General features: G+C 63.0%; 1 protein-coding gene across 1 annotated transcript in view; it reads left to right on the top strand.

Moving 5' to 3' along the window:
* The first annotated feature begins 200 nt into the window (after positions 1-200).
* ADAMTS17 (ADAM metallopeptidase with thrombospondin type 1 motif 17) overlaps positions 201-20,682 on the top strand; it is an 84,817-nt gene continuing 64,335 nt past the window's right edge. Inside the window, exons 1-4 of the mRNA XM_055143540.1 lie at positions 201-233; positions 318-608; positions 6,797-6,962; positions 18,663-18,829. Of these exons, the coding sequence (XP_054999515.1) occupies positions 201-233; positions 318-608; positions 6,797-6,962; positions 18,663-18,829 (657 nt within the window). The remainder of the gene's footprint in view (positions 234-317; positions 609-6,796; positions 6,963-18,662; positions 18,830-20,682) is intronic.

Here is a 20,682-nt window from a genome sequence, read left to right as displayed (position 1 = left end):
GCGGAGGCGGGGCGGGGGGCGGCGGGGAGCCAATGGTCGGCCGCCCTCCGGGAAGGGCGGGGCCCGGGCCGCTCCAGGTTGGGTTTGTCCGCAGCGCTAATTGCTTTTCCGAAGCCCCGCGAGCCGCACTCGGGCTGGCGCCGCCGCCTCGCGCGCTCCTGCTCCCCGCGGCGGCCGGCCGGGCTGCCCTGCGCGGGACCATGCGCGGCGGCGCCCTGCTGCTGCTGCTGCTGGCCTGGGGCCCCGCGCCGGGCCCCGCGCCGGCCCCTCGCGCCCGCTCCCCCGCCGCCTCGCGCGACGCGGCGGCCGACGTGGAGGTGGTGCTGCCGCGGAGGCTGCGCGCCCGGCGCCCCCGCGCGCCCCCGGCCGGCCCCCGCGTGCGCCCCGGCGAGCGCGCGCTGCTCCTGCACCTGCCGGCCTTCGGGCGCGACCTGTACCTGCAGCTGCGCCGCGACCTGCGCTTCCTGTCCCGCGGCTTCCAGGTGGAGGAGGCGGGCGCGGGGGGCCGCCGCGGGCGCCCGACCGCGCTGTGCTTCTACTCGGGCCGCGTGCTCGGCCACCCCGGCTCGCTGGTCTCGCTCAGCGCCTGCGGCGCCGCCGGCGGCCTGGTACTTGCCCCGGGCCGGGGGTTAGGGGGGGGAAGGGAGTGCGGGGAAGGGAGGGTGTGGGGGCTCCAGTCCCACCTCCCCGGAGGGCCGGCCCGCGGGGGGGGGTGGCGCGCATCGCGAGCCGCGCCGCCCGCGTGCAGTCAGAGTGGGCGCCCGGCCGGTGCTGGTTGGACCTGAAGGTGCTGGTCAGAGCCGCTTGGAGCGGCCGTGCAGGTGCCCCAGGGCCGGGGGACTTGCTGTTAGTCTCCTGGTCTTTGCTCAGGTTCTAGGGCTCAGCTTTGCAGATGTCCTTTCCAGCTGGTGCGTGCTGCCGCCCAGGGGCACCCCCGACCGCCTGATGAGCTGTGTCCAGCCCCCATCCCCATCCCCCGCCCGTGGCTGGACCCTGGCCCCTCTGAGCATGAGAGCCAGTAGTTTCTCTGCTTTGTCTTGCCCGGCCTCAGCCGATACTGTGTCTGTGTCTGTCCATGTCAGACTGGAGAAACTGCCCCCCATCCCCACCCTGGTTCTGCCTTCTAGAATCCTCTCGCCCTCAGCCTGTCGCCTGTCACCCGGAGATCCAGAGGGGCTGGGAGTGCAGAGACCAAGTGTTCTCAGTCCCCCCCCACCCGCCAGGGGCCGTTTCTTAGGCCGGGCCCCACCTGTCTGCCTTCCTTCCTGCGCTGTTTCTATATGCAATGAAGGAATGTCCTGGCCCAGCCAGGAGATTGGCTTGGGGTGGGGGCTGCAGGGAACGAGCCCACCCCCGGGCCTCGGGAGCCGCCTGAGCAGCTCAGACAGATCCCAGGTCCTGGGGACCTGGAAGACACTCATCATTCTTCCTGTTTTGCCAAAGTGTCTAACGCCCAGGTCACATCACTGCACTGTATGGGAACATCTGACTCCCATTTGCTGTGGTTTTGTGAGTTTGGGGGGAGGTCAGAGTTTATACTTGTTGGTGTCGAGTTTCCAGAGAGGTGCTGTCTGCTGGAGACTGTCTGGGCCCTCGGAGCACTGACAGCTGTGACCCTGGGTCTGTCCCGCCTGGTACCATGTGAGGGCGCTGTGCTTTAGATAAAGGAGCCCGGCCAAGAGCGCGGGTGTCAGCTAGTGCCAGCGCGGTGGCCCACCAAGCCACCACATGTGGGGCTCCTGCCTGAGCTGACACTCCTGTTGTTTCGTCCGGTTCGTCCCGCTCATGGGAGCTGGGCCCTGGACACTTCCCGCAGCCTGGACGCTCGAAGAGCAGCACAGCCGCGTGGGCCCCGAGTGGACTCTGGGCGCCCAGGGGGGCAAGGACAGCACCAAGGGAGGGGAGTGGGGCTCTCTGTGTGTGCTCAGCAGTGCCTGGTATGGACGGGGCACTCGGGTTCACCTAGACTGCAGAAAGAAGGAGCATGCAGGGGTGTGTGCAGGCCCAGTGACGTGTGTATATGTGTGTGTGTGTGTGTGCAGGCCCAGTGACACGTGTGTGTGTTTGTGTGTATGTGTGTGTGTGTGTGTGTGCAGGCCCAGTTGACACGTGTGTGTGCAGGCTCTCAGGTGGTATGTGTGCATGCCCAGAGAGCGGTGGGGTTTGGGATCAGGCACATCCCACCCTCCTGTGCCCTCCTCAGTTTACTGTAGAGAAGCGAGGCCTTCTCTGTGTGGAGGGCCTGAGAGTGACTGCTCGGGTGACACCAGGGCAGGGATGGGGTGTGAGGGGCCAGCTGCTCTCGTAGGGCCTGTGCAGCATCTGCGGCATCTGTGGCCCCAAAGAGGCTCTCTCCTGCTTGGTGGGGCCGGGCACCGTCTGTCTGTCTGTCTGTGGGTGCTCGGTGCTTAGGGAGCTGTGTGAGGGAGCGGGCTCAGGGCTGGAGGCCCCGCCCCCCCACAGAGTTCCTGACCTCCCTCAGCATGGCTTTGGGGATGGCTCCCGCAGTTCATCCTCTGTAGTTTGTGGGTTCCCAGGTCCCATTTCATGGCCTTTCCTTACCAGGGACCCTACAGAGACCACCGGGAACTAATCCTTTAACGATTAACCCGGGATTAATCTTTTCACCAGTCTGACAGTGTAACTGCAGACAGTTACTTTGTCTGCAACTCTGCTGACACATGTAGGCCTGGGAGAGCGGTCAGTGTTCCCCAGCCGGGCCGGGCCGGGAGCATCATTGCTCCCAGCAGTGAGTGCACTGGGGGCTCAGGCCTGGGAGCCCAGGGCTGCCCCTGGGGACACAAGGTGCAGAACTGGCACCGCAGAGCTGGCACCGGTGGGCAGAGAGAGCCAGGGTGCCTGCAGGGAAGGAAGGAAGGAGGGGCTGTCTCCACACAGAGGGGGCAGAGGGCTTCTGTGCGGCGACCGGGGAGGACCAAGCCCTGGGTGGTGGGGTGCAGCTGTGCTGGGTGCAGCTGTGCCGGAGTCCCCGAGGGACAGTGTGTAGGCCAGGGGACCCCAGGGGTCTCCTGGGACCTGTACTGGGTTGTTGGTTGGGCCCAGGGCCTCCCAGCCCTTCACCTCATGGGGAGAGATGGACTGAGGGGCCTGAGCATGACCAGGGCTAGGGTGGGCTGGGGGGAATCTGTCCTGGGTGCGGGGGTTGGGGGCTGGGTGGGGGAGTCTGTTCCCAGAACCCCCCCGAGTATCCCTTGATCATTTTCCACACGACGCTGAGATATGCCAAGATTCCCCCCTCCCCCCACCCCCGCGTCTCCTGCATGGACCTTCCCCATGGCTGGGAGAGTGAGTCCCGGTTGGGGGTGCAGGGTCAGCAGAACCAGAACCCCTCAAAGTAGGTTCCGGCTGAGGCAAGTTCCGGTGTCTGTGGCAGAGCCCGCTCTGTGGTGTGTCTCTGCCTCCTCTCAGGCCAGGTGCTTGGGAAGACACCCCCTCCGTGTGCTGGAGGCCTGCTTCTCCCCGAGCTCCCTCCAGTGCTCCCTAGTGCTCCCCCGTGCCTCCCGGGGAGGCCTCAGAGGGGCCCTTCTGGGGGAGGTTGACCATCACTGACCAGGAGGTACACTCAAGTCCAGGGCCAGGCCCAGCGCTGATGGGCTTCATGAGGCCTCATCTGCCCCTCGCCAGGGGCCAGTGCAGTGCCCCTGCCCCCTTCTGGCCGGAGGAAGGCCGAGGGCCCGGTCATTAGAGCGGGATGGCCGGTGTCTCTGGCACCCACTAGACAGGAGGGACAGCGGTTTGCAGCCCTGGTGTACATCGAAATATCCCGGGGAACTTTCTAGAACATCACCAGTGGCTCAGTTCCCTGCGTGAGATTGTGACCTGATGGGACGTGGGTGTCAGACTCAAGAGGTCTCTAAGGGGTAGCCTGGGACATGCACCGCAGAGAGCAGGGGGGCGCCAGGGAGTCCGCTCTAGTCCCACCTAGAACGTTCTGCTTTGTTCCAGTTCATACCAGTCCTTGCCCCTCGGTTCTAGTTCAGTCCAGTTTGTTCCAGTCAATCCCGGTCCAGTTTGGGTTTTTCTCGTCAATCCCAGTTTATTTCAGTTGCTTCCAGATCATTCCTGGACCAGCCTGTTCTAATCCAGTCTGGTCTGGTTTTTCCTGAGTTATTAGGGGACACCCAGACAGCGTGAAGAGGGGAATTCTGATGCTGCCCCAAGAACGACCAGTTCCCAGGGGGTCATGTGCGGCCACAGGGAGCAGGGACAGGCCTGGGAGGGAGGGCGGGGACTGCGGGGCCTGTGGATGAGTGTACGGGGCTGAGGTGGGGGGTGGGGTGCGGGGCTCACCCACGGGCGCTTGGGAACAGATTTGATTACCCCCTTGGCCTGTCCAGTGAGGGTCATTACAGACACTTCGGCTGCGGGACAGATAGCCTGGGGGGCCAGGAGACCTTTCTTCATGGGTGCCCCATGGCTTGTCTGGCCGCGGGCCACTGAGAATTTGTGTTTTGCTTCTGCAAAAGAAGAGAGTGAAGATGGGGCTAGCCCTGACTGCTCCCGGCCGTGTCTGGGGGTGCCGTGGGCCCTGCGGGACCCCGCGCTCTCGCCATCCCCCGGGAAGGTGGAAGCGGGTGAGAACAGGCACCTCGGGGTGTGTTTCTTTGCCCTGCCCGAGGGATGCTCTGACCGGCCCCAGGGTCGGCCACGGCTCCCCGCCCAGGAAGCTGTGGGGGACGCGGGTGTTTCAGAGGAACCCCACCAGGGAGGAGGGCTGTGTCTCCTGCCCAGTCGTGAGGAAGAGGCCTCAGTGCCGGGACCTCCCTCAGCCGGAGCCTGGCGGGGCCACGGCCGGCTCTGCCCTGCCCTGCTCTGCTCTGCTCCTGCCCAGGGTCTTGTCTCGCGGGCCCCGGGCCCCAGCACGAAGGTACCCCTGCAACCTGCTTCCCTCTGCCATGAGGTCACTCCGCTCCCACTGAGGACGGGGGATGTGGCCGGGCTTCCCCACGGGCTGCCAGGCTCAGACGGTTTTATCGGGGCAGCAGTTTCCACGTGGCCCTGCTCCGTGCTGGAAAAGGATCCCGGCCCGCAGTGGGGGCACGCCAGGTCCTGGCGAGGGGTCTTATTCCTTGATCCATCCTGTCTCTGAGTCTTCTAGTCACTGCTGCATCCTAGAGAGCAGGGGCGGGGCTGACTTCTCGGGGGCGCCCCGGCACCTTGGGAGGAGGGATCCCAAGTCCAGATGCCGCAGGTGGCCACGGGCACAGCTGGACGGTGTTCCTGCCCCGGTCTCCATGGCTTGGCCTCCCCCGCCGCTCCTCGGGCAAGGGTTTTCCTCCCATTCATGGCTCATCTCAAAGGACATTGGCTCTTGGCCCGGGGTGTGGGATCCACATACAAGAGGCTGTCGGGCTACGAGATGTTGGCTTTAGAACTGTGGCAGGCAGCCGAGCCCTCAGGTGGAGACCCTGATCCCTGTCCCCCGCACCCCTAGAACGAACATTTAATTTCATTTTCAAGTTGTGGTTGTCCCAAGTACTAGAATGGTTTTTATCCAGAACACGAGTGCATCAGTCATTGAATGAAGGGCTTTCAAATCCCATGGAACTCGAGTTCTCTTCCTTTAAGCTCTGAAAAATACATCGTGCAAGTTCTCTTGCACAAGGCTATGAACACAGAGCTGCGAGCACCCGCACTCTTCTCTCTGTCTCGACTCAGTCGCCCAGGATGAAACGCCTTTGCCCTCCGCTCCTGTTTGCTCCCGACACACCGGGGCTTCCTCCGCAGGTGGAGTTGGGGGGGGTGTTAAAAATCATTCTAGGTGTTTTGTTTGGGGGCCACAACTGGTGGTGCTTAGAGGTCACTTCTCAAGATCATGGGGGTGGGGTGGGGGGCACGCTAAGGAATCATACGGTGGATGGAGCACTTACCCTGCCGATGGCCAACCTGGTTCAATCCCAGGCATCCTATATGACCCCCCAGCCCTGGCACCATCCCCAAGTGCAGAGGCAGGAGTCAGCCCTGGGCACTGCCAGGTGTGGCCCAAAGACAAAAACAAAAAATGACCATTTCTAGTATTGGACCAAGGGGGTGCCCCATGTTGGAGCATATGTGGGGCCCAGGGTTTGATCCCCTGCAAAATAGACAAATACCCTCCCCCCTTTTCTTTTTGGCTTTTCCTGATGCCAGGACTAACCCCAGGACTCCTGTATGCAGAGCAGGCAGTCGGTGGCTGGGGGCCTCCAGGTCTTTGCTTTACTAATGATAAAGGAATCCGTCTTTTGTCGGGGGATGTTGGGCCATGCCTAGCGGTGCTCAGGGCTGCTCCTGACTCTGTAGTCAGCAGTGACCCTCTGTGGTGCCCTGGATCCAGCCTGGGTCAGCTGCGTGCAAGGCAAGTGCCTGCCAGAAGTCCCCGCTCTCAGCCCTCGAGTAACACACTGTTGCAAGTGAACTAGAAAGCAGGGCTGTGTGCTGGAGCCATAGGCCACGGGACAGCCGGAAGACGGCTTTCCTTGCACGTGGCCCACCCAGATTCGATCCCTGGCATCCCATATGATCCCGAGCACTGTGGGGCGTGATCCCTGAGTGCAGAGCCTGGAGTAAGCAGTGAGCACTGCCAGGTGTGGCCTAGAACAGACCAACAGGACGGGAAGAAAGGGTCCCCGCTATACTCATCCCACTCCCCAACCCTGCTTTCAGGGGTGCTCCAGGCCGCCCCCACTCTCCTTCTGGGCGGGGCTCAGACTGGGACACGGCCCGGCCCGCGGCCTCGCTGCCTGGGCACGGGACTGCTGGTGTGCGCCTGACCGGTTCCCGTTCCCTCGTCCGGCAGGTGGGCCTCATCCAGCTGGGGCAGGAGCAGGTGCTCATCCAGCCCCTCAACGGCTCCCGGGGCTCCCCCCACAGCGGCGAGCATCTGATCCGACGCCGATGGTCCTGGCTGTCCAGCCCGTCCGCCGAGGCCGGGGCATCCGGGCGGCTCTGCCAGGTGCTCACAGGTGAGCCCCCGACCCCTGCGACCCCCCCCCCCATGCCTGACGTCCTGGAAGCTCATTCCGCATCTTGAAAGTCGCTCTGCTTTTCATGTCTCTTCGGGCCACTTCCTCTTCCTTCTGCTGTCCAGGGATTCCTCGTCTGTGGCCGTGGGTTCTTGGGAGCTGGTCTCTCAGCAGCTGTTCCCCAAAGTGGGCGCCCCTGCAAACACACTCATGCGTGCATACACGCACATATGCACATACACACGTGTACATGTGCACACACATGCATGCACACACGCACACATGTGTATACACACATGCATGCACACACACTCGAACACACAGGCTGGGCGGAGGCCAGCAGCAGCCTCAGGTGCAGTTGGGCGGTGCTCTCTGTCTGCCCAGAGATGGAAGAGTTTGGAGGAGGCGCTGAGTGATTCTTTTCTCTGGAAAGAGGGTGGGAGGGCGGGAGGCCAAACAAGTTTGGGCCTCTCTGGTTTAAGCCTAACGTTGGGGTGCCGGGGTCCCAGGGGCCTGGGGCAAGTCCTGGGACGGTGATGTCTTCTTTGCCATCAGTTGTGGGATTGGGTTTCTCCCCGCCAGCGTGACCCCGGGTGACCCAGGGTGCAGGTCTGTGTCTGCACCCCGTGGGTGCAGGTGGATGCTGCTGGGAGGGGCCAAAGCGCATGCGTGTGGGGCGGCCCTTGTGTGGGCAGGAGGAGGCTTGTGGGGGAGCAGCCCCCAGTAGGGGAGAGGGATCAGGATGGGAGTCCCGGGCCCTGCGGGAGGTGGTCCCGTCTGATCCACCTCCCATCCCGGCTGCTGGTCAGGGCAGCCCACCCCACCGCCAGCCTCTGCCCCACGCCCGCCGGTCACACGAGAACGGGGAACGCTGGCTGATTTCCTCTTTGCCAATGCGGGGGACGGAACCTGGGGCCCCACCCGCAGGGCGACTGCCCCCGGGCCCTTGGAAAGCTACTGAGCATCACAGCCCCCGGCACTGACCTGAGGGGCAGCCCGAGTGCTGGCGGCTTTGAGGCTAATCCTGGGAAGGGGCTCAAGGCGGGACACTTGGACCCCTGGACACCTGATCAGCTCAGGGTCCCCTAGGGCCTTGCGTGGCCTTCCGGCTGGCCGGCGCTGCCCCTCTGTGGGGACACGCCCCTGCCCCAGCTGCCCTCTGGCTTTTGCGGTAGACAGCCATGTCCTGGGCGAGCACCTGGACAGGAGCGGTCCTGCGCCTCTCCTCCGGCAGCCCCGCGTGCTGGCCCCGAGGGAGAGAGGACGCCCCGAGCCCCCGTCAGGGTCCGGCCCAATTCCCCTGGGGACCTCAGCACCAGGCAGGGGCCTGAGCCGGCACTGTGGCGTCCTGCTTCGGGGTCTCGTGCCACTCTCCCTGCTCACCCCTGTGGCCTCGCTCCTCCCTACCCTGTAAGAGAGAGAACGCCATGTTGGCTGCCCGGCATGCCCTCTCCCCACAGGGCTGCCCACTGCTCGGCCATCCCCCAGGGCCCCGTTTCTTGCTCTGGCGGTCAGCCGAGGGGCACGTGGCTGGCCACAGGCCTTCACGCACGGAGACGCGGACACGGGAGCCCCGAGAGCTCAGTCACTGCCACGCGGGATGTGGCGGGTCTGTCTCGAACTCGCGTCAGGTCAAAGGGGAGGGCCCGTGCGCCCCGGCAGTGCCAGCCCGTGGCACCGGCCCAGGAGCAGACGCCCGCTCACTCAGAGACACGCTCGGCTCTGCGTGTTTTCTCGGAGATGAGAACCCCGGCGCACGGGGTGGGGGGTGATCTCATGGAATGTCTGTCTAATTATCAGCCGCGCTGGGCTGGCAGTGATGGATGGCAGCTCAGGATTGCGTCTCTGTCCCCAGGCGGGTTGGAGGGTCCCCAGGACGCCGGGCCAGGTGGGGAGCGGGTGACGGGGCTCGGTGGAGCACGCGCAGAGGCGGCTGTGCCTGCGTGTCTGGGACACTCCCCGCTTCCTGTCCCCCCATCTCTCATCACTGCTGTGGAGGAACCGCGGGCGTGTGGAAGGTGGTGCCAGTGGGGTCCCGTCTCTGACCTCTGGGGCAACACTCGGCTCTGCTGCTGGGGCAGGAAGACGATGGCGCCCTCAGGGGCCCGGCCCTGAGCGGGGGTCAGCGGCAGACACTGGAACTGGGAGCAGCATTCACTGGGCGGCCACAGAGCCCCCCGGGAAAGGGACCAGCCCCATGCGGGGCTCCCTGGGGACACGCCCTAGGTGCCACCTGTGCCCCCCGTGTCCCTCCTGCCCTGGACAGAGGCGGGGCCTGCTGGTCCCGCAGCCACACAAGAGCCCCGCCTCGTTTCCTTGCTCCGCCCTGGTCTCTGCTCCCGTCTGCCAGGGCTGGGGCCCGGTGCGGACCCACCCGGGGTCGAGTGGATGGTCCCTGCTCCTCTTGGGGTGCTCAGGACTTCCCCAGGCTACTCGGCCTGCTCGGCTTCCTCTCACACCCTGCAGCTTTAGGGCCTTATAAACAGATTCATAAAATGTCACTCTAGGTTGGAACTTGGCATGAAAATATAGAGGCCAGAAACTCTTTCCCTCCCTCTCCCTCTCTCTCTCCCTCTCTCTCTCCCTCTCTCTCTCTCCCCCCTCCCTCTGTCTCTCTCTCCCTCTCTCCCTCCCTCCCTCTCCCTCTCCCTCTCTCTCTCCTCTCTCTCTCCCTCTCTCTCCTCTCTCTCCCTCCCTCTCTCCCTCTCTCTCTACCCCCTCTCCCCCTCCCTCTCTCTTCCTACCTCTCTCTCCCTCTCTCTCTCCCTCTCTCCCTCTCTCTCCCCCATCTCTCCCCCTCTCTCCCCCCTCTCTCCCCCCTCTCTCCCCCTCTCTCTCTCCCTCTCTCTTTCCCTCTCTCTCCCTCTCTCCCTCGCTCTCTGTCTCTCTCATTTTTTAAAGATTAACCACTAACATGGTACTTAGAATAGGGCTGGAGTGATAGTGCAGCCAGGAGGGCGTTTGCCTTACACGTGGCTGACCTGGGTTTGACCCTGGGCATCCCATAGGGTCTGCTAAGCCCTGCCAGGAGTGACCCGTGAGTGCAGAGCCAGGAGTAAGCCCTGAGCATCGCCAGGTATGACCCACAATGAAACAAAAAAAGTATTTGGAGTTGTTTCTTGATTGGGGGGGCGCGGTGGTGGGGGTGCTGGAACTGCATCTGGTTGTGTTTGGGGGATACTCCTGGCTCTGTGCTCCAGGTTCATTCCTGGCTGTGCTCGGGGGACTGTCTGGGGTGGAGATTGAACTGGGGTGTTGACCTCATACAAAGCAAGCGCCTTAACCCCTTAGTTATCTCTCTCATCCCCGTTTTTCATTTAGATTTTAGTTTTTGAGCCACACCCGGCGATACTCAGGGCTGACTCCTGGCTCCGCACTCAGGAATCACCCCTGGCGGTGCGCAGGGGACCCTGTGGGATGCCGGGGACCGAATGCAGCTTTGGCCTTGTTCAGGGCGGGAGCCCTCCCTGCCGGTCTCTCTCCAGCTCCTGTTTCTCGGTTTTTAAGTGCTTAATTGACTTCAGAACTTTTTGTCTTCTCTGCTTATTTTACTTTCTCCGCTGAGCTTCCTTTTAGAATTTCCCCACTACTGTCTCCCTGGTGTGTGAAGTAGCTGGAATCTCTCGGTTCCCCCCCGGCTCCCAAGGATACCTGTGGGGGTGGGGGCTAGAGCCATAAAGCTGGTCGGCCAGGGGGCACGGCCAGGTGTCACGGCAGACAGGGGCGTGCCGCAGAGCTGGGCCAGCTCCCGTGCCGACACTTTGTGACGGCAGAGACGTCCTAGGCAGCTGCCCGTGTGGGTCCGAGGTGGGACGCGGGAGCGGAGTATGGGCGCCACCCCGGCACCTGGCCCCAGTGAGCAGGAGCGGCTCCACAGGGCCGCTCTCCAGCCCAGCCAGGACTCAGGCGGAATTTGCTGCGATTAGCATTCGTCTGGTCGGAGATCCAAGTGACCTGAGCCCTGAGCGTCCTGGTGGGCTCGTGGGGTCTCGGGACCCTCTGTCCTCTCAGGGGGCTGCTCAGCAGTGGCCGCCAACTCCAGCGACTCGGGCGCAGTCCTGGTCGGCTGGAGGCAAACTGATTCCTGATTGCCACCAGTCTCCCGAGTCTCAGGCCTCACCGCGGTCCTTTCCGTCACCACCGGTGGGGTGGGGTCGGCTGAAGTCACTTTCACACCTGTGGCCGGGGCCATCATTCTGATCTGAGTCTGCCGGTCCTGTCTCGTCCCTGACGGCCTCGGGCCCGGGCACTGCGAGAGCCCCCAGGTCAGCGGGACCCTGCAGTGGAAGGCGAGCCATCTGGGGCCTCCTGCATTTGTTCCTGTAGCTCGGCCCCTTGTCTCGCCCCCACTGTCCCCCACTGTCCCCCACTGTCCCCATCTCCCGGTTGGCCCTGTAATAGCCTTCTCTCCCTGGCCTATGCCCCCCCATGCCCTGTGCCCGGGCCCCTGCCCCCACCCCCCCCCACCTTGGAAAATCATGTTCTGGGGCCCGTGTGTGGGCCCTGGCGTGGATTGCAGTTCCCAGGCTGACGGGGACAGCCGGAAGCTCACATCAGAAGTGCCTGGCATCCCTCATCATCCATCTGTCTGTCTCTCAGCACTCTCTGCTTTCTGTCCGCTGGGCAGGCTGAGCACACTTTTCTGTCTGTCTGTCTGAGCACACTTTGTTGTTGTTGTTTTCTTTTTTTGGTCACACCCAGCAATGCACGGGGGTTGCTCCTGGCTCTGCACTGAGGAATTACTCTTGGCGGTGCTCGGGGGACCATGTGGGATGCTGGGAATCGAACCCAGGGTGTGCAAGGCAAATGCCCTACCCGCTGTGCTATCCCTGCAGCCCCCTGAGCACACTGTGTCCATCTGTCTGAGTGCACTTTTCTGTCTGTCTGAGCACACTGTGTCCATCTGTCTGAGCGCACTTTTTTGTGTGTCCATCTGAGCACTTTTCTGTCTGTCCAGTTATCTGAGGGCATTTTCTGTCTTTTTCACCTGGACACTTTTCTGTCTGTTTATCAGTCCGAGTGCATTTTCTGTCTGTCTGCGTACTGTGCCCCCAGCGGGCGGGGCAGGGGGAGAAGCCGGCTGCTCCTTGTTCCCACAGCCCAGCCCTCTAGTATGTGGGAGCCCAGAGGCCTTCCAGGAAAGCAGGGGGGGGGGGGCTGTGCCCGGAGCACAAAGGGTCAGGAATGCAGAGTTCATTCTTCAGTCTGGTGGCTCCTGAAGCGCTGGCAGGGAGGGTGACTCCCAAATGTGTGCTCCAGGGGGCTGCTTCAGGGGCTGCTGTGTGAGTGCCAGGAAGTGGGGGGAGGGTCCCAGGGGTGGGCTTGGTGTTGGGGGGAGGCAGTGGGGGTGGTGCGTGCCCCCCGCCCGGGGCCTGTGGAAGGGTCTGATTTTCGAATCAGTTTGAGAGAGGGAGAACGCAGGGGTGCAGGGGGCGGGCAGCCGGGGCAGTAAGCTCGTGACGGGCTGGCTCTGCCCTGGGTTCGAGCCGGGACCAAGCACAGCCCCCCACCCCCCCGAGTGCACGGCCTTTCCCACCGGCCCGTCCTTCTGGCTCGGAAAAGGCTTCGTGGTCGCCTGCCCGCCCTCCCGCTGCAGAAACGTCCAGCCTTCGCAGGCCGGTCACTTCTCATGGAAAAGCCCAGTGAAAACAAACAAACAGAAAGACTCGACTCGGACTCGCCCAGCCCGCGCCCGTCTCCGAGGACATCTGTGTCTGCCGCCTTCTCACTGGGCTCCCAGGGAGCGCCCCGGCCCACCGCTGGCCCCCTGGCACCGAGCCCCTGGGGTGGCGGGAGCTTGCCCCTTCCTCCAGCCAGCAGCAGGCCTGGGGTCTGGAGGCTGCTGCCCACCCCGGCCTGTTCCTTGGAGGGGAGCAGGCCCGGAGGCCCCGGGGCCGCTCAGCTGGCCTTGCACGCCAGGGACCCCCGCTCTTCCCAGCAACACGGAAAGTAGCACAGCCCTCCTTCCTCCACCAGGACCCCCTACCACCCTCTCCTGCCGTTGCCCTTTGGCTCCATGGCTGGTTCCCTTCACGGGCTAAAGGTTTTTCCTTCCCTCACCCCACTTCTCGCAGCCATCTCTCGGTGCTTGGGAAAGCTTGACCACCAGGCATGACCGGCTTTTCTGTCCCGTGTTTCACAGTAGGGGTCTTCAAGCCTTGACTCTGGACGAACTCGTGTTTGGAGTGGTGTCGGTGGCGGAGTTTTGTGACTTCCGGCTCGCAGTTCCCCATTGTCCTTGGACTCTCCCGGCCCCTTGTCATTTACTCGTTGGTTTCCTTGCGGCTCTCATGCTCGGCTGTGTCCTTTCAGTGCAACGCTGCTGATCTGGTGCCACAGACTTAGAGTCAGTTTGGGGCACCTGGTATTCTGTTCTCTACTTTCCCTCTCACTGTTAGTTTTGCTGGGTGGTGTGTGCACTCTTGGTGTGTGCACCCTTGGTGTGTGTACTCTTGGTGGTGTGTGCAGCCTTGGTGTGTGTACTCTTGGTGTGTGCACCCTTGGTGTGTGTACTCTTGGTGGTGTGTGCACCCTTGGTGTGTGTACTCTTGGTGGTGTGTGCACCCTTGGTGGTGTGTGCACTCTTGGTGTGTGCAGCCTTGGTGGTGTGTGCACTCTTGGTGTGTGCATCCTTGGTGGTGTGTGCAGCCTTGGTGTGTGCAGCCTTGGTGGTGTGTGCAGCCTTGGTGGTGTGTGCACCCTTGGTGGTGTGTGCACTCTTGGTGTGTGCAGCCTTGGTGGTGTGTGCACTCTTGGTGTGTGCATCCTTGGTGGTGTGTGCAGCCTTGGTGTGTGCAGCCTTGGTGGTGTGTGCAGCCTTGGTGGTGTGTGCACCCTTGGTGGTGTGTGCACTCTTGGTGTGTGCATCCTTAGTGGTGTGTGCACTCTTGGTGGTGTGTGCAGCCTTGGTGGTGTGTGCATCCTTGGTGGTGTGTGCACTCTTGGTGTGTGCAGCCTTGGTGGTGTGTGCACCCTTGGTGTGTGCACCCTAGGTGGTGCTGTGTGCACATTGGCAAACACTGTGCTGTTGTTGGTGCTCACCAGGAGTCACACACCTTTTTTCTTAGTCTTGGCATTTGCACAATCTGGTTGTGGTGGCCAGAGAGACACACTCCTGTTGTGGTGTGTGTGATGGGGAGCTCTCTTTGGACATCAGGGAGTCCCAAGACAGCAGGAGTGGGTCCTGGACATTGGGGGAGTGGGGGGACCGGGAGGGTGTCCAGGACAGCATGCGGCAGGGGGGCTTCCCGGACAGCAGGAGGGTTGTGATGGGGGAGTCCCCAGAGTGAAGGAGGGGTCTGGAGAGGGGGTGGCGGTGGGGTCCCAAACATCAGTACCACTCAGCAGCAGGCCAGCTTCGGGGAGCAAGCCCTGGTCCTCGCAGTTACAAAGGCCCCTTTCCTGGCGGGGTGTCCAGATAGAGTAAGTCCCTGCGCTCCTGGTCCCCTAAGGCGCTTCTTGTCCTCCAGGATTCAGGTCCTTCCCTTCCTCAACGGTGAAAGGCCTCTCGCCCGAGGGACAGTGCCTGGGCCTCGTATCAGAGGGACAGTACCCTGCCCTAGTATCAGAATAGTACTGGAGCCTAGTATCGGAGCAGCGTCCCTGGAGTATCAGAGGAACAATACCCTGGTGGGGCGGGCGGCCCTGGGGAATTCCAGGTGCAGAAGACAAGCCGTTCTTTTCAGGCTTTTGTGAGTCTTGTCTCGCTCTGTTGAAACATGAACCCCGTAATTAATTTCTGCCCCCCAGCTGTGTGTTTGGAGAATGTTCTTTTCCCCTCAGCCATCAGTTTAGCAGATAAAATTGTCAGGCTCCCCCGGCCAGAGTAATCCTTGCTCCGGAGACAAAGCCCCCGGTGATTCCAGGCTTCTGCCTTTGTTTTCTCCTATTTGCCAAATATGTCTGTCTCCGGGCGCCTCCTAGATCAGTGGGGGGAGGGGGTGGCACACCCCTGCCGGCCAGGCAGGGAAGACCCAGCCAGCTGCCGTGTGCTGAGTTTGTGCCCCCCAACCCGCTGCCCAGGCCCTCCGAGTGCGGCGACGCCTGCACGTTCCCTGGTCATGAGGGAGCAGTGAGGGCGTGAAGGGGGGCCCTCAAGCCCAGCACCAAGGCCTGATCCCTCCCCAGGGCTGACTGCCCCTTCACAAATGAAGACGTTAGGGTGGGCTGGGGTGGGGGCCCAGGGTGGGTTTTTCACCCACGAGGCTGTCCACTTGGGCCCCACCTGGCGGTGCTCAGGGCTGACTCTGGCTCCGTGTTCGGTCACTCCGCACAGGGCTGGGTCTGGAGCCTGGCTCAGGCCCGTGCTGGGCTCCCCTGCATCCTTCCACCCCGTCCAATACTGTCACCTCAGTGCCGGCCCCTGTCTCCGATGGGGGCCGCTCACTCGACGCCTGCCCCCGTCCCCCGTCTCCAGTTTCCTGTGGTCTGAGCACGTTGGTCCTCCTCAGCCACTGTGACCTGCTGGGATCTGCCCCCCCCCCACACACACACCCCCTGCTGTTTCCCAAGGCGCCTTTCTGTAAGAGTGACTGGGCTGTGGCAGTTATTTGAGACATTCAGCCTTGGAAACTGACCCTCCCATCCTTTCTTGGATTTTGCTTTTGTCTGGGGGCCACACCTGGTGATGCTCAGCGTTGATTCCTGGCACTGTGCTCAGGGATCACTCCTGGCAGGGCTCAGGGGACCTCATGGGATGCCCAGGATCAAACCGAGTTCGCCTGGGGCTGGAGCCATAGCACAGCGGGTAGGGTGTTTGCCTTGCATGCAGCCGACCCGGGTTCGATTCCCAGCATCCCATATGGTCCCCTGAGCACCGCTAGGAGTAATTCCTGAGTGCATGAGCCAGGAGTAACCCCTGGGCATCACCAGGTGTGACCCAAAAAGAAAAAAAAAGACCAACGCCCTTTTCCCTTTTTGCCATGAACAAATGCTGTCGGGAGAAGAAGCTCTTGCCATCGCCCCCGGAGTTGGCTTGTGTGAGGTCGAGACCCTCAGGGCCACCTGCCCGTCAGCAGCCGGGAGCCATTTTTCCAGCGGAAGAAGCGGGTTTCCGTGGGCAAACCTGCAGTGTTGGTGGCTGTATTTTCACTATAATGTCCACAGGTTTTCAGTGTGGACTTCCCAGGTCTTGTGCTGGTGGTTTTCCTGGAAAAGTCAGACACAACCATCATGCCGGGCCTTCGGGGAGGATGCAGGTCAGGGGGCCGCTCTCGTGAGTCCTGGTGAGGGAGAAAGTGGGCTGAGAATCGTTCCTGGGGAACCCAGCAGCTTCCCTTTTGCTCTTTTCTAGTTTTGTTTTGGTTTTTTTTTGACACTTAGTGGAAATACAGTTAGTAGTTTCGGGCTCAGGCGCCGTGCCAGCCCCACGCCCTGCCGGCGTCAGCGTCCCTCCGCTCATGCCCCCTGCTCTCCGCCCACCCGTCCACCCGTCCTGCCCCGTCGGCTGACTACAGGCAGCACTCGGGTCTCCTGCTGCCGGCCTTTGCTACCCCCTCACTGTGTGTCTTTGTGGCGCACGTGACAGGCCCTCAGACTGACTTCACTCAGACCGTCCCTCTGGTTCCCGCCGAGGGCCCGCGAGTTGCAGGTTCCTTTCTTGCCTGAGCGCCGAGCGCTGCTAGTGCTGTTCCAGCGCGTGGACCGACAGTTTCTTTCCGGGGTTGTCTGCTGCTGGGCACGAGGGTTCGCTCGCTTGCACATCTTGGATTCGTGCATCCACCCATCTGCACGTGCACTCGGCACTTAACCCACACGTGCACACGTCATCACACATCACACCCATGCACACATGCGTGCCTCCACTCACCGTGTGTGCATGTAGCGGGTCCCTCACCCGTGCGCACACATTCGCTCAGCTGTGCACACCCGTTTCTGCTCCCACACACAGTGTGTGACGCTCACCCAGTGTGTCAGTTCACTCACCTGTGTGGGCACAGACACATCCATTCACTTGTGCACACATGCATTCATTCACGCAGCATGCACCCACACACCCTCACCCCTCCCCACACACACATGCATCTGTTCCGTCAGCATGCATGCACATGCCCTCACCCTACACACACACACACACACACACACACACACACACATCTGTTCCCTCACCAGGCATGCACACACTCCCTCACCCAACACACACACACACATTCATTCCCTCTCCCCCTGTGCATGCACATGTCACACGTTCAGTCACCTGTGTCCCTGTTAGTCCCCTGCACCCCAGGCCCGAGGAGCCCCGTCCCCTCATGCTCGCATCGGGCAGCAGGCCTTGTGACGAGTCCCTTCAGGAGCGTCCTCTGGGCCCCCCAGCCCCATTAGGGATTAACCCCGGCCCCGCCCCGGTAAATGTACTCCCTACACCTGCTTCTCTGCGTCCATCGGCCAGCGCTGTGGGGCTGGGAATGTGAACAATTACTACGGATGGGTGAGAGATCGATTTATGAGGCAGTTTTGGGCGGCCTACAGTGCCCGCTTACGGGCAGCGTTGCATCGCACACAGCTGCCCACTGATGTCCCCGTCCCCTCAGTAAGCCTGCTGACCACGGCCCCAGGCACCGTCTTGCTGAAGGCACTTGGGCGTCTGGATCCCGCCCACTTGCTCCCTTTGTAGCTGGCGCACACCCCGTCTCCGCTGTTTCACGGGGAACGCCTGGGCTCGGGAGTGAAGGGGTCACTCTGTGCCCTTGGGGTTTGCCCAGGTGAGTGCTGGGTTTACTCCTGAGGCCCCCATGGGGGCCGGTGCTGAGGGCAGGGCGCAGGGTAGTTCCAGAAGGGCCTTTTTTCCCTTGTCTGTACCCTGAAAGCTCAGGCTGCCAGCCAGCGCCCAGGGCTGGGCCCGAGGGTCCCTGGCCTGCCCCGTGGAGGGGACCCCCATCTCTCACTGGCTCTGTGGCTCTGAGAGTCTCGTCTGGCAGTGCCTGTTTGTTCTGGTTTGAACTGAGGCTCTTGGCCCACCCATGCACAGTCTCAGGGTGTGGCCTCTAGGGGACACTCCTGGCCACCCAAGCCCACCCCAGGCCCTGGGTCCCTGGGGCCAGGTGTCAAGTAGCCAGTGTTGGTGAGGGACCCACGACCCATCTTGTCTGAACTTGAGGCTCTTCCTAAGTCCTGCCACCTGGCCTTGGCTTCCTCCTGTGTTGCCACCCCCGCACCCCACTTTCCATTCTGCTCCTGTGTCTTCCCCACGCCCTTCCCCGCCCCTTCCGTGGCTGTGCTGGGGGCAGGTGCCTCCTGAGCAGTACTACAAGGGGACCGCGGGATGCGCTGGCTGGGACCAAACTCAGGTCCTCCAACCCCACACCCCACGGCGGGGACGGCAGGCATGGCGGGGCTGGTGGGCATGGCAGGGCTGGTGGGGATGGCAGGGATATGGGCATGCTGGGGACAGTGGGCATGGTGGGGATGGCGGGAAGGCGGGCATGGCAGGCATTGTGGGGACGGCAGGCATGGCGGGGCTTGTGGGCATGGTGGGGACGGTGGGCATGGCGGGGCTGGTGGGGATGGCAGGGATATGGGCATGGTGGGGACGGTGGGCATGGTGGGCATGGTGGGGACGGTGGGCATGGCGGGGCTGGTGGGCATGGTGGGGACGGTGGGCATGGCAGGCGGGGCTCCTTCCCGAGCCCCAGGGACCCCACTCCGGATGGCACAGCTCAGGCCTGAGGCCCAGGAGTGCCCGAGCTGCCCCCTGTCTTCTAGAGGAGCCGGGCCGGGCCGGGCCCCCGCAGGACGGGCGGGAGCGCAGGAACGCCATCCGACTGCCCAGCGAGCGCGCCGTGGAGACGCTGGTGGTGGCCGACGCCGACATGGTGCGCTACCACGGCGCCGAGGCCGCCCAGCGCTTCCTGCTCACCGTCATGAACATGGTGAGTGCGCCCCTGCCAGGTCATGCTGGGAGGACACTCGAGGGCCCGGGGCAGTGCGGGGACCCAGGAGCGGGCGTTCAGGTGTGGCCTGTGTGGATCACGCTTGCGGGATGGGGACGCAGGAGGCCGGAATATTCATCCAGTGCTTCAGTCTGATTTTGTTTTGTTTATATTTTGTTTCATTGTCTTTTATTGGGGGGGACTCCCAAGCAGTGCTCAGAGGGTTGTGGGGGCCAGCTCAGTGATTCTTGGCCAATCAGGCTGGCAGTGTGATGCGAGGGCCCTGGGATGCTGTGCTGCTTGGGGCCCTCTAGGGCTGCACCCCACAACGCCAGGGGACTGCATGGTGCTGAGCAGTGACCTTAGTCAGCAGCATGCCAGGCCTGCGCCCTAACCACTGCACTCTCTTTCTGGCCCTTGCACTGTCTAGACATTCTCTCTTGTATGAGTGATCCCCGACTCGGCTAAGAAGCAGTATTCAGTGTCCCTCCGACTGTCTCCGTGTGCCCAAAGTTTGGCTCCCTGTCCACTTTTGTGGTGCCATTGCTTGATTTCCCGGCTTGGCTTGTCAGGGATTTTTTTTCCCCAGTTTGCGCTCTCGGCCCCTGGCCGGCTGGAGGGCGTCTGTGCTGCTGGATGCCTGAGCTGGTGGAACCCTGGTGTTGCTCTGCTCTGCTCTGTGTTTTGCTTTGGGGGCCCACTCAGCCCGGGAGAACCCCGCCTCCACCCCACTCGCATGTCCCGGTCTCCCGCCCGCCCGCCCGGCCCCTGGTCTGCTGGGGAATTCCGTCTCACTGTGATTTTAATTGCCCGGGAAGTAAACAGTCATTACAGCCTGGAAGGTAGCAATCAGGCCTGCAGTGTTTGGTACCTTTGGGCTTTCACAGTGTGGGGGGCAGGGGGGCGGAGTGGGGGGCAGCACCGGCTCCCCCACCCCCCTTGGCTGAGCCACCGTCTGAGAAGCGGCTCCTGAAGGTCCCGGATCTTCCCGCCTGCAGCGCGGGGGTCTCTACTGCTTAGTCGCGCCCTGTGGGGGCTGGGCGGGAGCCCTGTCATTACCCGCCCTGGACGTGCCGACAGCCTCTGGCAGGGCCCCGTCTGTGGGCGGGAGCACCCGCAGGTGTTGGGGTGGTGTCTCCAGGCCCACCCACACGGGCCCCTGGTCACCCCCTCTCACGCACAGCTGCGGGGGGCCCTGGAGAGGCTCGGCGTGGCGTGGCCCTGCCCGCCCAGGCTGGGGGAGTGTAGGGCTCACTTCTGCCTTTGTTCTTGGGTTTGGGGGGTCACACTCAGCATGGCTGGTCAGTGCTTGGGGGTCCACGGGTGGCTCCCACATGCGAGTCCTGCATCTGCACCTCCTGTCCCTGCCCCCTCGCCCCCCCACCTCCCGCAGGTCTTCCTCACAGCTGCCCGTGTCTGGGAGGTGCGTGAGGGACGGCCTCGCGGGCCTGCTGGCTGGGCTGCAAGGGAAGGAGGGCCCAGCGCCGCTGCCCACAGGGCTGCTGGCCAGCCCAAAGCGGGTGGACGGCCCGGTGCCTGTCCAGTGCCATTGCCCACAGGGCCGGCTGGCGGTTCGGGGTCGAGGGACAGCGCTGCCGTCGTGCTGTCACCCCTGCAGTGTGCCCAGCTGCCCGTTCTACGGGGACATGGGACTTGGCCTCTGCACGCTGGGTGACAGGGTCGCCCGTGTCGTTGGGGCAGGGGCAGGCCTGTATAGAACCCAGTGCCTCTCCCGGACCCTCCAGAGCTGCTTCTGGGGGAGGAGGGGCTGGGGGACTGGGGGGCGGCCAGCTGCTGGGAGGGGCTGCTGTCTGGCTCTGCTGTCCACTCTCAACCCGGAGTTTTTTGGGTTT

This window comes from Sorex araneus, chromosome 6 (genome assembly GCF_027595985.1).
Source record: "Sorex araneus isolate mSorAra2 chromosome 6, mSorAra2.pri, whole genome shotgun sequence".
In the NCBI taxonomy this organism is placed as follows: Eukaryota; Metazoa; Chordata; class Mammalia; order Eulipotyphla; family Soricidae; genus Sorex; species Sorex araneus.
The sequence above is the reverse complement of the archived record's forward strand: the minus strand, read 5'-3'. Positions and strand labels throughout refer to the sequence as shown.